Below are 17,971 nucleotides of genomic sequence, written 5' to 3' on the forward strand. Positions count from 1 at the left end.
AGTTCTGGCAGGAAAGGTTATTTTACATATATTCACTCTTCCATAAGACTGATTACCCATCATCAGCAGCAGATCTGTGTAGCTTAGTTCCAGTTCACAACAGCTGCCAACTTCACTGCAACAATTGTAAACGCCCTCTGTGTTATTTATATTACCACACTTTGTTTACCCCTTGTAAGATGGTATGCCAAAATAAAATCTTAAAAAATCTGTGGCCTGGATTTTCCTTTTGTTTTAATTTAATTTAAAAGACCTCATCAGGTTCCACTTTGCCTCCCGTGGGCAGAATGGTTCTACGATACTTACAACGCAGACTGTGGTTACAGGATATCTATTTACCATTACTTTGGGGCACAGGTACAGAGATGAAATATTTAGGTTTTGTTTTTGCTAATTCTGTCTGCAACCACACTCCTAATACTTACTAAATGGAAACAGCCATTAGCTTTTGAAGAGTTCAAGTCTTACGCAGTCTGGAGAACCCATTTTTATGTCATTGCATTCCACTGCAGGGAAGGGATTAACAGGGGACCAAATCCTTAACTTGACAGCAGAACCTGAATTTTGAGATCAGCTCCCTGGTTTTCCAGCACAACGCCATTAGCTCTCTGATTCAACTAATATTTGGCAATATGTCCATATAGATGAAAACTACTTCCTTCTCTTTGCCAAAGTCTGATGGAAACTATTTGAAAAAGTGACCCTTTCATTAAATAGACACCCAAATTTATTTCCTTGCATGTCCTTATCATTTGTAATTTTTGTTAATCAAAGCAGTTCATAATCACCAGATTATAATTCTTATTACAGTATTACCCATCTACTATTTGAATTTTATTCTATATAAGCTCTACTTCCTTTTCTGAAACTTTTGAAGAAAGCAGGGAACTCCTCCATTAATAAAGAAATTTTGAGGGAATTATATCATATTATACCAAAAAAAAAAAAAAAACGCGTTTTTAAATTTCCCATGATTAAAGAGGACTGAAGTAATTCATTTTCCATAGTATTTAAGGGCAGTTCAAATATATGGAAAGCACGGATGCAAAGGTAGTGAAAGAATCTAAAAAGACAAGGAAAATAAAAGAGGGAATTCAGACTTCCAGAGACTATTGTTTCTGTAATCTTTAAGCCTCATGTCTTCCCAATTAATCTTCTCTATCATGCACAACAGTCAACACAGACTACTTTTTTTCAAAGAGAAAATCTCTAAATTTCTTTCTCTAAATGAGAAGGAATGGGATATCTCTCTTATTGTCATCATACTATGCCAGTACCTTTGAAGTAGCTTAAGGGAATTGTTTATATTTTAACAAAGATTTTTTTTGTTTTTTTCTTTTTAGCCAGGAAGAGTATCTTAACTTTCAGTGTATGAGAGTGCAAATATGGAATAATTTTCATTAAAATAATGCAAGACATTTTACTGCTAATTGAATGGTGGGGTTCTTTTCCATATTTTCTTTTTCTCTTAAAACATTGGGATTTTTTTTTTAAAAGATACTTCCAAAAGAATAGGTAACAATCTAAGAAATACACTTTCATCAGTGCATTTATTCCCATCACAGAACAAAAATATGTGTTAAATAATTAATTTAAAATAATTAAATTAAATACAAAGTCATCACAATATCATTTCTTGTTGGAAGACCCTAACCCCTATTGAACAATGACTTTGCATTCATGAATACTGAAAGAGTGTGTGGCAAGTGAGGAAAAGATTTATTTGAAAAGAACATTTGACTTTATCAGCAGCTGAATTTGGTAAACAGTATAAAAGTATCAGAATGGACTGAAATACTGAAAGAAATTAACTTTTTGTGTGTCCAGATTTTACAGTGCTCCTTATAGTGAACTTCATGTAAAATATAAATGAAAAAGTGTATGATTCAAATGCAGAGCTAGCAAATGGAAAATGATATATACAGGAAAGGGATTATATTAATCTATTTTAAAAATCTACTAATATTAGAATTTCAACATTAAATTTACATAAATTCTTTTAACATTAGAATTATTTTCATTTTAACTGAATTCCTCCCCCAAATCTCTATATATTTGCAATAGCAATCTTTCCAAATTATGCTATTTTTCTAGCTTACTCATACTGAAAAACTTTATATCTTGTTCTGTCTTCTACCATCCCCTATCTATCACTTTTTTCTTTATAAGATATGTGTAATTTGTTGTGAATAGCACAGTGGAGCAGACTGTGGGTCACTGCTGAGGTTCTGAAGTCAGAAGCAGTTGATGGATTTTAGAAAAGCAGAAACCAGGAAAATGATGTAATTACAATGAATTATGTAAAAATATTAATCCAAAATTCCATGACAACATTATTTTAAGCATCTGAGACAAATATACAAAAGCAATAAAATTCATAATCAAGGATTAAACTTTTAATAGCTGAGCACTACAGGGTGCCCTATTATGCTATCCTGCTATGACCTGTTGTGCCTATCTTTTTGGATTTTTAATCCTTAGCAGAAATTCAGAGCTTTCAGTTGCTTTATCTCAGCCCTCTCACATAATTGTAAGGTAATTTTTATTCTCTGGAAAGTCAAGTGCTTATATAAATACAATTCATATCTGTATTCAATATACTCATTTAAATACTGTTATTCTATGATACCGATTACTGTCATCTCATGTAAAGGTTTTGTTGCTGAGAAAGCTATAAAGCTGCACAACGTTTTCATTACAACCACTTCTCACTTCTTCCTAATATTCTGAATAAAATTCATGCCTTGCTTACTGCCAGCAAGAAGAGAAATTCATGGGGTACTTGATTATGGTGAATACAAGCTTGAGCTGTGGGAACACGGAATTTTTCCATTCAACAGCACTTCTCTCCCTCCATCCCCTTTTAACAGTGCCTCGTCCCATTTGAATCATTTATGGTGGGAGTAGGGGAGGGAGGAGGAAGTGATGTGTCATTATAAGACATCTTAAGTTGCACAAAAATGTCTTTTCAGCCATTTGTAAGAGAAGGAAAGAGTATTTGGAGCTTTGTCAGTGACATGCACCTTTTGTCTGACATATCTCTGACTATACTGCTCAGACCTACCGAAAATGAGACTCAGATTCACTTCTGTTTACAAAAGAATTTCAAGTTCTCCCCACCTTTGAGCCCCACTAAAAACTAGTTTCAGCTCGGTCAGATCTGACTCATAATAAATCCAGAATTTCTTCTACTTTGTACAAGTACTTGGTCATAACAGAAACTGGAAACCTATTATACCCTAACAAACTTCTTGACTACCACATTAGAGAATCATGCTTTCTAATACTGGTCTCTGTTTCAATGAAGGTGTAAGTGATTGACACAAACACAACCTTCTTCAACAGCAACTACTGAGACCATCCAACACCACCATAACTCTCACCTATTTCACCCAAAAATCTGAAAACAATGCTGATATTCACATTCTACATGATTCAAGTCAGAATTATTTTTTCTGTCTACTCTTCTGCTTTCTTCTGTCCACTTTTCAGGTTGGCACTCAAGTCACTGGAGTATGGCATCCTGACGTAGCACTCTTGGTTTAAACTGTTCTGCCTTCTGCAACTTAAATATTCACTGACCCAGACAGAAAGCATGTGAAAAAACTGACTCTTGAGCCAGGTGGTAAGGTCATCTAGTCATAAACTATGAATATTTAATTTCATTTATACAAAAATGGAACTAGGCCAACAGAACAGTTCATCCCTTTCCAGAATACCTTTTATTCTCTTTGCTGGAGCAAACTTGTGGGTGATGTTGGCTCCCATGGAATAAATAGAATTTTGGAGGTTTAGATCTAAAGATGCAATGTGCAAAAATGTTTAGCCATGGTTTGATTTCAGTAACACCTCAAAGGAGGGGAAGGCAATATTATATAAATCATGGTGTTCTCTGTTAGTTCTTAATCATCATTATTAACCTGACAACAATACAGTAGACTTTCACATTCACTATCTATCTCTGCGAAGTAGTTCTCTAATCTTTAATCTACCACTCAATTTCGGAAAGCAAGATGATCACTTTCAAGAAATAGCTGATTTTGGTCTTGCTAATCTCTCACAGACAGGAGATTTCAGTAACCATGCCTAAGCATATTGTTTGAAAGCTTTTTTTTGTTTGTTTTTTTCTTTGTATCTTCTCAGGGATAAACAAATACTCTTCCTTGAAAGGAGTAATTTCATGGAACAACTTCAGACTTCATGTGGAGGCTTCTAAAAATCCTTACATCTAGCATTACAGTTGGACTCAATGATCTTAAAGATTTTTTTCTAACCTTAATACTTCTATGATTCTATGATCATGTGGGATTCATTTGTAATTATAGCATTAAATATTTCTAGGCTGTGATTCGGTTCATTTTTTATGAAGTCAGTTAGAGGATTGTTTCTTGATCTTTCAGAATTCTAATATGATGTAGTGCTCTGAAACGTACAATAGATCAGTTTAAATAAACATGTACAGGTAAATTTAAGAACTGTTTTGGGAGAGTTTCAGGGGCAGCTGTGTAACCCTCAAAAGTGACCATAACCAATCTGATATATGGCCTGGTGAAACTGAAACATTGCTTATCCTGAAAATGCTTAAATTTTCCTCCTATCATTTTTACAGGAGAGAATGGAGCACACCTAGACATGTACAAGCAGCTCGTAGAAAATACAAACAGAAGCTTAGCAGATGGATTAGTAGCTCATGGCTTCAGTTAAGGATTACACCCTATTCTCTTATGTACAATGAAAGCAGAAGAAGAACAAAAATAATAATAAAAGTATTATACCTGCTCTAATTATCAATAGCTTCAACATATTATATAATAAGCTATTGTCATATTTTTAAAAACATAATCAAATAGGTCACTTTTAAAGACAGATTTTTACCGGACACTCAGTACACAAAAGAACTCAAAAAGAAAACTCTACTGCCAATGAAAAATTTATTAATGACAAAACAGAGGCAGTGACTGATGATATCAAAATCAATTAAACAGGACAGAACTGAGGCTAAGGCATAAAGTGCCTTTTATAAAAGTAGCCTGATACATCAGATAAAGGAAAGCAACAGAGGGAAATATAAAGCAGTAGGGAGCAGATTATCACAGAATTGACTCAGAAGTATGATATTACAAGCAATATTTTGAAGAGAACTGACAGGAACCAGATTGCATCTGTCAAAGCCAAAAAGCAAGAAAAAAAAAATAATTAAGGTTTTGTGGCAATTACATGTTTCTCTATATCCATACTTCAGAGTGGCTGAAACTTCCTTTCCTACTGCAAATACTGTTTCCTCCAATACAAAGCTCTAGGCAAGCAGTTTCTCCCCCTTGATCCCCATTACTCACTACTGCTTTGTTCTGCTTCTATGTAGATTATTTCACTCCCAGTACACTTTGTTTGTTTGCTTGTTTCTTTTTCTCTCATTTTCTCACTTTTTTCTTTCCCTTTTCTTTTGTTCTTTGGTCTACAGTCTTTCCCGTGATTTTACTTTCCACTCCTCTCTTTCACTCTCAGTTCATCGTAACCTTCTACCAAAACCCCTACCTCAGCACATCTTTTCCCATGAATTATCTCCAATCTCTTAAAATACTGAAAGCATTTTTCTACCTAAATCCCTGCATCTCCTACTGTCCCCTTCCTCTTTCTGGACCAAACAATCATTTACCTTTTAGAAAATGTTCTTACCCAGTTGTCTTCACAAACTCATACCAAAACACTAGCTCAAGAAATTAATGAGCAAGAAATCCTACTTTTAACTTCCAGAAATGTGACTTAGCATTATCTATCAACTTCACTGGCATAATCTTCTCCCTTAGGATTTTTCATCCTTCATTTTGTAGCCAAAAATATCTCTCTAAGGATCACTATGACTTTATAATCCCCATCACTATAATCTTTTCCTGTCTCTGTACACTCTTATTTTCAAATCTTTATTTTGGGTTTCCATATGCAGCCTTATCCGATGTCACCACGTTATTTACTTTTCCCCTTTTCTGAGCTTTAAACTTTCCCCACATCTGTCTCCCCCTCACTTATGTTGTCTCCTCCCACTACTGATTGCTTTTCCTTGCTGGTCACTCCTATTTAAATAACCTTTAAAACACCCGTCTAGGTGTGCCCCCATATTTAAATTCTCCCTATGTTGTTTTCCCTGGAAAGCACTGCTTTTCCTTTTCTTTTCTGCTTTCTATTCTCACATACGCTGTTTGCTCTAACAGATGTAATTTGTCAGGTCTATATTGCAAGGCCATCAAGGCAGAGACCTTATTCGCTCCCTCTTTTAGCACAGAAGAGAAAGAGAGCAAGAACACCTACAGTATTACATAAACAACAGTAGTAAAAATGACACAGCATTAGCCTAATACAGGAAATGAATACTCCTTGGTGTGTTGTACATCCAGCCTGTAAGCAGACTTTCAGCCCTAAGAATTTGCCGACAGGCAAGAGGGGATCCTTTGTTGAATAGCAGCCAAAATTAATAGATAAACGTGCAAATAAAACCACTGTTTGCAATATACTTTAAGGCAACAAAGAAGCACATGTGAACCATTAAAAGTATTCACAGTACATGAATAATTTAGCAACATTTAATAGGAGTACAGTGATCACCCCGTATAGGAGTGTAATCAAGGCTTAGTTTCCCACGGGTTAAGAAGTATATCCTGAAATCATAGACACATGAATTCTTCCCTTCTGAGCAGAAAAACAGGACGTGTCTAAGGAAAGATGAGATGAGTGAAAACTCAGATGCTACACTTTGTGCGACTGCTTTGTTTGGTTGTGTGTGAAACATGCTTAGAATATACCTTATGCTACAGATTTTTATTAGTCGGGTGTAATTTAAGTTCAGTAATTACATAGCAACCCAATTTTTCATTAATTCAGGTTTCTCTGTGAAACCGTAAGTCTCTCATCAACACTCCTGTTTCAGTAATTCATTGTACTAAGATGTAAACTGAATTCAGATTCATTCTATCTTTGAAGTTTTGCCCCTTTCCCTAGGTCTGATTTTGAGGATAGTATATAAGCATGAGGTTCCAGAATTGAAACAGCAAATGAAAGTTACGAACCACATTCTTACATTTCTGAAAACTGTTAAGTTGTTTATTCATTGAGAAGCATAGTTCATTTGTATAAAATATTGCTCTGTACTGCTTTAATATAAAATTGGTTCTTTAATTCCCCCCTCAATTTGACAGTTTAATGTGCTTCTTATGAAAGATTTTTCTTTAATGTTGTATATACCTGTCCCTAACTGGAAAATAATAAATGAATATACAAGTAGTAGCAGCTTTCTGCATCGTCTAGAGACTTTTTTAAAAAAATGGATTTAGTTTTACATGAATTTTCTTCATTGTCTGTGTCCTTACACCACCACAATTTTGTGTCTAAATTGTATTTCAGGCTGTTTGGGTAGGAAGGACTGCCTGATCACTACAAATGATGAGTATACACAGTATACTTAGAGAAATTCTAAGATTTTAAGGTAGGGAAGAACAATAAGCTTTTGATAGAAAGGTACTTTTGTTCAAAAAATCTAAATAGTGGTAAGTGACAGAGGAAATGCTGTAGATAAAGATATTCATGAAAACCAGGATCTAGAAATACTTACAATACGAACAAGCCAAGCCAATGTAGAAGTAGATGTAGAGTAGTGAGTGTTGTAATGATAAGGTGGAGTCTGATCATCTTCCCACGTCTCATACCGTTCTGCATAGAAGACTGCTCTCTTTGGGTTCAAAGCACCAATAGGCTGCAAAAGGATAAGAGGTCAAATATATTATCGGCTGAAGGGCAGCATGTCTGAAATGTCATAGGTTAATTCTGCATTAAGATTCACTACATAGGAGACTGCAACCAAACTCATTCCATGCTGTAGTAATCCCTTCAGATTGCTATAATCTTAGAAATTTCTTTCAAAGGCTTTGTGTACTGAAAGTCTTATGACTTTCCTTATTTTAATTGACAAATATAAGTGATCCACATCTGCAAACTTTCAAGACCTTGAAGTATGAGTTGTTTCCCAATTAATTCAGTAACGTTGTTCTGGAAATAGACTTCTAAAACTGCATTTAAAATGCATTGAGGCCAAACTAATATTTCTGTTGCTGTCATTCACCATAATCACACAGCTAATGAAAACTGACTTTTGCTCACACAGGATACTTTGTAATGCACAGTTCATGATGAAAAGATTTCACGCGGAACTGCTGGTGGTGTCTGGTGATCCTAAGCAGAAATACTTAAAAAACATGCATAGTCCTGCAGGATTGGATGTACTTTCTGACTGAACAAAGCCATGTTTTACTGAACAAAACAAGCTTTATACTTAAATACAATACAATATGGAAATTATTCACAAATTCAAAGTCCATTCTGGCCATACTTTACAGACAACCTCTATAAATTAGTTAAAAAACAAAAGAAATGTAAGACAGTAGTAGGAACTGTTGGCTTTGATGTGCCTACTCAAGGGATACATGCTTTTCTAGGGTTCTTTTAACTCACTTTATCTCAGAAATTTTTTTGCAAAAGATATTTGTTATTGTGTGATACAAAAGTCACTAGGATAAAGAAAATACAACAGAAAGTAACTAAACTGTTGAAATAAATATGTAAGTGATCTTGAATGTGTATTTCCAGATAAGATAGCAGTAGTATACTTACTATCTGCAAAGAATGTTCGGATTTTAGCTTTTGTAGTAAAATCAATCAAACACACAGTTTAATACTTAAAGGGCTGCATACTTCTGCACCAAATAATAGTATAAACTTACTATAATTATTTGTATTAATCAAAAATTAAGAGTTAGAACTGATATCACTAAGGGAGTTACAACCTGAAATCAAAAGTACTCAAGGTCTTTGACCTTTTTCAAAATGCTAACAGGTATTTTCCCCATTTCATTCCACCCCACAATTCTTCTAGTGAGTTAAAATCCAAAGTCATTTGGAATGGAAATACCAGTACAATGTCAAATCAATGGGTTTCACTACACTGCATATGTAACAACAATTTTAAAGCTACAAGGATTTTATTCCTTCAGCGCTGCTATGTTTTTTGAGATGGCTGTTAAAAAGGTTGACAAAGAACATGATGTTTACCAATTTTACATATTACAGTTTGTTTTTAAATAGCAGTGTTTGATGAAAACTTACATTTTAAAACATTATGGTTTCAGTGTTTTTCACATGAAACACTCTGGATGCCTAATACTTTGCTGTGTCATGGAGATGTTAATAGCTTTCTCATACATGTAAAATGTATGAGTAATCCCTAAAGATCAGTGTTATCTGGTGCAGATTGCACAGCAAGACCTTATGAAACATTCTTGAAAAAGTAAGTATAAGCCATTTCCTAACACCTTCCAGGCATGTTTCCCAACTACTGCATAAATAAACAAACAAACAAACAAACAAATACTTGCATTTTTGTTATACTCTGGTTTGTTACACATCCTGCCACTGTCAGGATACGCTGGCATTATTATAGCCTATAAGTTGCCAATATATAAAAATGGTTGTTCAGCTACTTCCTTGACAGAGTATCTTATTAAAAGACATTATTTTCCTATTAAGACTGACTAACTGTGCCAGATACATGCACTTTGCTAAATTATATCGGGACACTGCTTTGCTTCAGGGACTGCATGGGACCTGCCGATACCACCCTCGTTTAAGGTACTGTGCATCCACTGCTCTGGCAGGACAAATTCCAGTCCCCAACTGTGCTTTTCAAAAGCTAAAGCAGTAGTTCACACTCTCACCTGTTAACAGGAGATGTCACCCTCTCTGAGAAGGAAGCACAAACTGGCAGGCAAATCGGTGAGACTGCATTTTGCAATAGACAAACACCCTGACAGTATCTCTGCCCTTCACTGTGAAGGTGCATCTTACCCTACGCTGCAGTGAGTTCTGAGGCTACAGAAGACAGAGGCATCATCTGCCAAAATATACATATATGTCTGAAGCCACAGTAGGGAAGGGATATGGTGATCAATGCAAGACTGAAAATCACAACTCCAGGCCTTTCAAAATATATTTGAAGCTGATCAGGTATCTTTCATCAAATAAGCTATGTGTTTCCATTCTTCAGTGTAAATTGATTACAGTAACATGAACTGAGAAGCATAACTGATGCTCAAAAATAATCATAAGGTATTCCATTTTATAGACTAGTTTAACCCATACCTTTAAATAACCCTTTTAAATAAATAATATATATATATAAATATATAGAGAGGCAGAGTAGTTAATGAAAAGGTACTTCCTCTCAAGAACTTGAGAAGAATTTTCCAAAGTCACACAAACCACAAATGCAAACACACCATCACACTTTCTGTTTCTTCAGGGAGAAGTGTTATTTCAATTTAAAAGATAAAAGATACAAGGTTGTAAGATGGTGCATTCCCATTTTCATGTAAAAATGCCTGCACAAGTAGCTAAAATAATCTACTTTCAGAAGACACATGTTCAATTTATTAAATGATAAACGTAAAAAGCCCTATTCTGAAGATTTCCTTCATCCTCATCAATATTCCTTTCAGAGTCAGAATCCATTTTTCTTTCAATTACTTTCGGATTCATTTGAAGAAAAATGCTGAAATGCACAAAATATCTGCTGAATAAAATGGACTCTTTAAGTGAAATATCATGAGAGTCATCTCCTTTCTTGAACGGTATGGAAATTTTCAGGTGAAAATCTCTGGGAAGAATCATTTCTGGAAATTACCCTTTCTTGCCCCAGAGAGAAGGAAAGAAAGAAAGAAAGAAACAAAAGGGTGAGGTAGATCTTGTCTTCAGCTAGAAAGTCTCACCTCGACTCCTCAGGACAAATCCTAGATTGGATGAACTAGTGATCTGGATGGTAGCCTGGGATTCAGGAGATACAGGTTCATTTCTGTCATTCCACAAAGATTTCTAGTGTGTCCCAAGTAAACTGCTTAGGAATAACTACAGCTTGCAATACAAAGGTGTGCTAGAAATCCCTGAGCCAGTGGGGGGGGGGGGGGGGGGGGGGGGGGGCGGGGGGGGGGGGGCTGGCATGCAAACACACCGCCATGTATGCAAGGATGACAAGTGGAATCCCAGCAGCAGTGCAGCTGTCTCAACGCAGCACTGCATGGGGAGGAGAGCTGGGAGCTGCCCAGACTCATACAACTGCAGCTTCTGGTTCAGCATTCCATCAGCTATTTCTGGCCTGTGGGGAAGAATATAAGGAACATCTGATCCCCCTTTTCTCCCTTTCTGTGCAGTAATGGAGACCCCTATGTGAAACACTTCTCTGCACATTAACGGAGAGGACTTGAATGTCCCCTGATGCAGGAAGCCATACACACTGGAAATGCTAACGGGAAGTGCCCATTTCTCTCATCTTTTTGTTGTGCAATTTAAATACTTGTTGATTAACCACAAATAGATCAGCCTGTGCGTACCAAATGACCAGGCATTTTCTGAAAGCAAAACCTTCTGTAAATAAAATAGTAGGGAGTAAATTCAGAGAGGTCTGTACCTGGCTTCCTTAGTGGTTTTCTAATGTCCATGTGGGAAAATGCTGTTACCCAAAGAAATGCTAACAGTTCATCCTTTCTTAAAAGACATACATTTTCTGTAAAGACTTTAAATCTCAATTGCACAAAGTACCAGCTAACCCTGGTTTACTCTGATGAGTAAATAGCTAGATGATCATCCTGCTAGATGACAAGATCTACAGTAACAGTAGTCTCTCACATTTCTTGTGCAATGTGTAGGGTATGTGGAGTTCTGGGCACTTTTCCATAGCATTACTGTGCCATTCTCAGCCCAGAAAGTCTGAGGTTTTGTCAGGTTTTAATCTAATACCATGGCTATAAAATGGAGATAAATTTTATTTATGGATCAATCTCTGTATCTTAACATAATGGAAGAAAGTAATTTTATTTCCATTTCAATAAGAACCTGCTGCTGTGTGAACTAGTCAAAATGACTTGCAAAAACAATACAAATGCAAAGCTCAACCCATGTCCTATGTCTCAGTCCAGTACCTTAACCATAAGATTAGTACAGAAGCTGAATTTGAGTCTCACAAATTGTTCTGAACGTTAAAAAAAAAGTTCTTTTTATGACGTTTTATAAAATACTTTTTCCAAACATGTTGTTTGTCTTTTTATTAAAAAAAATCCCTCTGCAAGGACTCATACCAAATAGTATTAACTTTTCATAAAATGGTTTTATAAGATATTCTTTACTCCAACCAAGCAAAACAACTCGCTTTATAACAATGTCTATCCAGCCACTTCACTTCTGATATACTAAAAGCTGCTGTTTGAGTTTATTTTATGCTCCTTTTTCATTTAAAAATAAAGTATTTACTTTAACTTTAAAAACACACTGCTATTCATGTCATTCTTTTCTATCTGGTTAATCTCTTTAGACATCTGGCCTTTGAACCAGTGTATTGTCAATACATCTAGTGTTTATATCCACTGGACATGTTATGTTAGCTCATGTAATATTTACTGTTTTGCCAGCTATCTTCATAGAACTACATTCTCTCATGAGAGCAGAACTGAACGTAGCATCCAATTTATCCAGCCATTGAAATATTCTGCTTATCTTAACTCTAATTCATGCAGCAACTACCTTACCTGTTTATATCTCTCTGTTTAGCTTTTTTTTTTTTTTTTTTTTTTTGGGTGTGGGTGTGTAAGGTGCTCTGCAATATCGTGGCTGGGTGCAAAAGAAATCTTGAGCATGGCTTTGTTTGGCTCTAGCTCAATACAGACTGAGCTTTTCCTGACTGCTTGCTTTTTTACTAAAAAAACACACCAAACAACAACCTTTAAGTAGGACATCTTAGGATGGTACTTTAAAGTGTAAAATAAATCATAATTTTATCCAAATTTGTAAACAGTTTTTCTTCAGCATACCAATATCAACACTATCAAATATGAGTTCTGGCAGGTTCAAAGTACCGGAGTTTCACTCAGTAAATTAACATTTTATTTAAGAAAAGAAAATGTTTAATTGTGTGGCTTAAACCAAATGAGAAACTCGTTTTCCTTCTGATGGTAGGGCTGCGTGTGGTAAGGAGTTTAAGTTACAGGAACTGATCTCATTTTTCCAGTGAGTGGCTCTTGATAAGCCCATAAACTCCATTCCACAGCATACACATTTTTGGAAGTATTAAGTGTGGTTTCCCTTGAAATATTCACACTTCGATGCATTCATTTGCATTATTACATTTAGAAGCCTTGGGGCTTTATCACTTCCTTTTCTTGAAATGGCACAGTAATAAGGAAAAGTGGTTATGCTTATCACCACCCGTCAGTCAAACACCTTCTATATTAACAAAATATAATTTTTTCCACTCAATGAATGGGCGTGTGATGTTTCATACACATGTCAATATTAGTATTACTTTGCCTGGTGAAGAAATCATTTTATTTAACAGGATGTATGACTGGAAGTAAATGAGGAGAAATTCCCATTTACACTTTAATGAGCAGGGACAATGCAGCATGTCAAAACCATGCATTCACTAAAATTTAGGAGTAAAAGTCAAACAATTTTGCACAAACAAACCATATCACATTTTAAATGTGCTGAAACCCTGAAAACCTCAGTGTACAGTAAGGCCTGCATACACGTTTCCTGTACTAATGTTTAATACCACAGGTATTCTTCCAAAGGAAATCTCAGTGACGAAGAAAATAAGCAGATCACCTGGTGGTTTGATAGTGAAAAGATAATCTATGTACCTATGACAGCCTCTTTCATTAGCTTTTCATCCTGTCAAACAATAAACATAACCTTTAACCTTGTATATGTAATGAATAAAACTTGAGCCTACACTGTCTAATCAAATGAGTGGTCCAATATATCCTACTGCTATGGCACCTTCCATGCCCATGGGCCCTGGTTTTAGATTTCAAATTATAACTAAAAGCAAAAGAAAAACCTTGATAGGGAAATTTCCAAACATTTCAAAGAAAAAGGGCAGAGGAATTTTCAGGCTGATATTTAAATATAATTGTTCTGAGAGAACAAGCAACATCTGGATGTAAAAGTACCACAATAAGGAGCGCTACATAAAAACTGAATAAAATTAAACGGAAGGAAAGAACAAGTTACACATTCAAGATGGCTTTGCAGTAATGTAAATATTTAAGTTTGAGTTAAATGCAAAAGGCATATGTTTTACTCTGTCACTGACACCATAAGCAAGCCAAACACATCTAGTTCCATTTCCACAAAACATATGAATTGCATTCATCGTGTATGCTCACTCAGGAGTTGTGATGTTGCAACAGTGGCGTATCATGTTTTATTCAGAAAGCCTAGGAATCAAAGGTTAAAAAATTGCAAAAGTACTGTCAGTGATCATAATTGACACTGGAGCTTTGCACGAACTTTGTGAGATAATACACAAATTATTTATTTTTTTAGAAGTTAGATTCAGCATCTATATTTAACTACCAGAACTTTTTTAAACCAACAAAACAAAGCATGATAGGTGCTTTCTCTTTAAATTTCATTGCTTTAGTGGCTTCTGCCACATACGCAATAGTGTTAGAATTCCAAATAATTTCAAAAGATTGTTTGAGGGGTATTAGTTACTAAATATTCAGGATAGAGGCTCTGTGAAACCTAAGAAGGGCAAACTTGCAGGAAGACAGAAGGTCAGGAACTAACAAAGGAGATTTTATCCATCAACAGCTTAGCTGGAGGTTCTGATTTGCCATCAGATCCGCAAGAACATTTCTCCATTGCAGGGTAAAACCTGACAGAAGGAAGTGGCTCCTCATGGAAAGGATACTGTGTGTGCCGGCCCCAGAGGTCTGGCTGAGGCTTGATCGCACATCCCGGTTCAATAACATGAACAATAAATCACTAACTCCTGCTTTTAAGCACTGGGCTACTCAGGATTCACTTCCCTAACAAGGAAAGAAGGGGCTTGCCTACAGATATAGGACAATATTGAAAATGAAAACAGAGTTGCCACAGAAATACTTCAGATACATTCTGATTTTGAAGATTTTTACTGATAATGCACAAATTGAAACAGGTTGCTGTTTCAATGCATAACAGCCCAAGTGCACAAAGTAAGGCATTTCATGTTAAACTGGCCACTGCCTTTTACAAAAAGTCATTAATCTATTTTCCCATCTAAAATCATTGTGAAATGAAACCTATCAGATGTTATTATAATGAACACTGGAAACATTTGATAATTACACCCTTTTATCCTGAGGGATCTCACAACACTTCATAGATTGCACACATGTTCTCTCACACATCCACGAGGTAAATGCAGCTCAGATATTGCCAGAAAGGAAAGACCATTCTCCTTAACTAGTTCAGTGTAGGCTTTTTTCCAGGGGTCAAAACCCTAGCTTTTCCAGAGGAAACCACTGGCAGCTTTTGAATAAGAGAATGCAGTTATCAAATTGGGTAAGAAAATGTCCTGGAGCAAAATACTGCTGTGCACATTGCATGGATTCTTGAAACGTAAATAACATGGAACTTGATTTTACATTTCCTTTTAAGGGAGAGCACTACTAGGAGTGCAGCGATACTTAATAAGATATACAAGCACTAATTCCATAATGAGTCTTTACTAACTCATGAGGAAAACCTATCTATTCAACTATCAAGCTACTTCCTGTAGCAATTACATACCTTAATAGGCTGCCATAAAAATTTGGATCCAAGCAAAACTAAGTACCTCATGACGGACTCATGAGACGCTGACTAATCTTGTTGCACTTCACCACATGTAGTGCTATTAATACTAGAAAGAAGTGAGTTTGAGAGAGTTTGAAAAGTGTAAGCATCATAATGAAAGGTTTATCACTATAAACAACTCCAAAAGAAATATTTTTATACATGCTAGCAAGTGCAAAATGATCACTGGCCTTTATTTAACTCATGTCTGTGGAGCTTCTTTTATTGTTCTTGGCACAGATTACAATAGCATTACAAAATTGAAAAACATATTTGTGAAACATATCTATAATACTGTGAAATACTGTGTCAGAAGTTTTACATAACATAAGTAGAGTCTCAACCAATTTGTTTACATTTGAGGTATACTTTGAGTGTAGTTTAATTTCTGCGTTTATTTACTTGTTTATCTAAGAAAAAGGGAGAGGAAACCTAGGTGTCTCCATCTGCTATTACGCAATCAGGTTCTACTCAAATTATTTTGGAAGTCTTACAAAAGTAGGCTTCCAGGAGCAGTTACATCTGGAGGTACTGCAAGCACACTTTCCAACAGGGATATGAGACTGTGGGATGCCCAGGGTGGGATCTTTCTGCTGCTGCCCAGGACGTGTGCTTGCAGGAAGAGGAGGAAGAAAAGCAGACTTAAGGCAGAAGCCCCAGAAATTCTCATCCCTGACCAGCAGCAGAAGGGAAAGCAGGGGCTGCAGCACAGGGGTGCAGAACAGACCTTGGGGGTCACTCTCTCCTCTCCAGCCTCACTCCTTAAGTCAGTGAGTGACAGCCTCCTGTGGTTCTGAGCCTCACTCAGCTTGTACAAGCAACTTCACGCTCCTGGCTAAGGAACTGCAGCAAGGATGCAAGAAAGCTGCAAGAAATTCCTGCTGGGGATGTTGCGAGGCTACCCACCTTCACCAGTAAGAAAGTGCATACACTTTCCTAGTTGACATGAACCAGGAAAGATACTTCTCACAACTCAGTTTCAAACCCTGTATTTTGCCTTTATTCCATTTGGCCAAAAGTAGTGCCCCTCCATATACTTCTGCTATGCTTGGCCAGAACATACCTTCTCCCCAGCCTGTTGACACAATCAGAGTATCAGAGCTGGGTATAGCTGGCAGTCTGGTGCTATTAGAGAAACAAATACTAGGAACTGTTCTATTATAAAGCACCAACTGCTCGAGTCTGGCTAGAGGACAAAAACCACAAATAACGATAGGGCGGAGATACTCCAGGATCTAAAATACACAATACTTGTTTACTGAATAATCATTAAACCAAAAGGAGGTGCTGCTATTACATTACTCGTCTACTGAAAAATGAAGTGAAAAATTAGCCAAAGCTTCTTATTTCCAAAGGACCAGCTTTCACAATCTAAGGGAGATAATTAGTGAGATCAAGTGGTCTGACACATTCATGATCCGCAAGTCAGAAGGTACAGAGGAGTTGCAGGTTTGGAACCAGATCAGTCAGGGACACAAAAGCAGCATAATGTAGAGATTCAGTATAAAAAGATTCTAAAATAGAAAAGCCCATTTCAGACTTTTCTGACTTAAGATAAAAAACTAACTTAGCCAGACTATAAGTATAAAACAAAATCTCCTCCTAAAAGTGCTGGCTGTCTTTAACAGAATTGACACGTACCTTTGAAAGATCTCTGAAGTTTCCTGGAAGGGTCAGGTCTAACTCCTCAGACTCATAGTTTGTTAAGACCCACGGAAATACAGGGTATTGGTTCAGATCATTGTATGTTCGTCCTATTAAGAAAGAAAATGTTTTAAGAAGTAGGAAATAGTGTCCACTACTTCAGCTGAAAAACAATCTAGCAGTTACTTCTATTGCATCACATACTCCCAGTTCCCACCACTTGACAGAATCAGGTATAAATCTTCCAGACAAAAGCAACCATTCAGAGGCACTTATCTTGACTCAGAAGTCAATGCAGAAATCAGCGTAATATAAAGAGCGCAGTATTTTTCAAGATAATCTAAAATGTACCATATGCCAATAAACACTTTCCTTTTTATTTGCATTAAGTTTTTTTCATAGCATGAATGTTGAAATTTAAAACCACTAGACTATTATTTTCCTAGCAACTGCATGCGGTATCATTAGCTGGCAAAGATTAAATGAGACTCCAAACAGCAAGGGGATAAAGTTGAGGTTTGAAAATCTAGGTCTACCCTAGATAGACAATATTAATCCATTATTCCTCATGGCTCTTCTTCACTGAAGTGAGATTTCGCTGCAATAGTGGAATCAAAGTGGAGGAAGTCAT

General features: G+C 36.2%; 1 protein-coding gene across 3 annotated transcripts in view; it reads right to left on the minus strand.

Annotated features, from left to right (window-relative positions):
• The window catches only part of NBEA (neurobeachin), a 509,659-nt gene that overhangs the window by 69,069 nt on the left and 422,619 nt on the right, over positions 1-17,971 (minus strand). For all 3 annotated transcript variants that reach the window (XM_027792046.2, XM_055802616.1, XM_005241160.4), the window contains 2 exons: positions 17,338-17,450; positions 7,604-7,744 (listed from right to left, as the gene is read on the minus strand). In XM_027792046.2, coding sequence (XP_027647847.2) covers positions 7,604-7,744; positions 17,338-17,450 — 254 coding nt within the window. The remainder of the gene's footprint in view (positions 1-7,603; positions 7,745-17,337; positions 17,451-17,971) is intronic.

The sequence above is a fragment of the Falco peregrinus genome, chromosome 4 (assembly GCF_023634155.1).
Source record: "Falco peregrinus isolate bFalPer1 chromosome 4, bFalPer1.pri, whole genome shotgun sequence".
Taxonomy (NCBI): domain Eukaryota; kingdom Metazoa; phylum Chordata; class Aves; order Falconiformes; family Falconidae; genus Falco; species Falco peregrinus.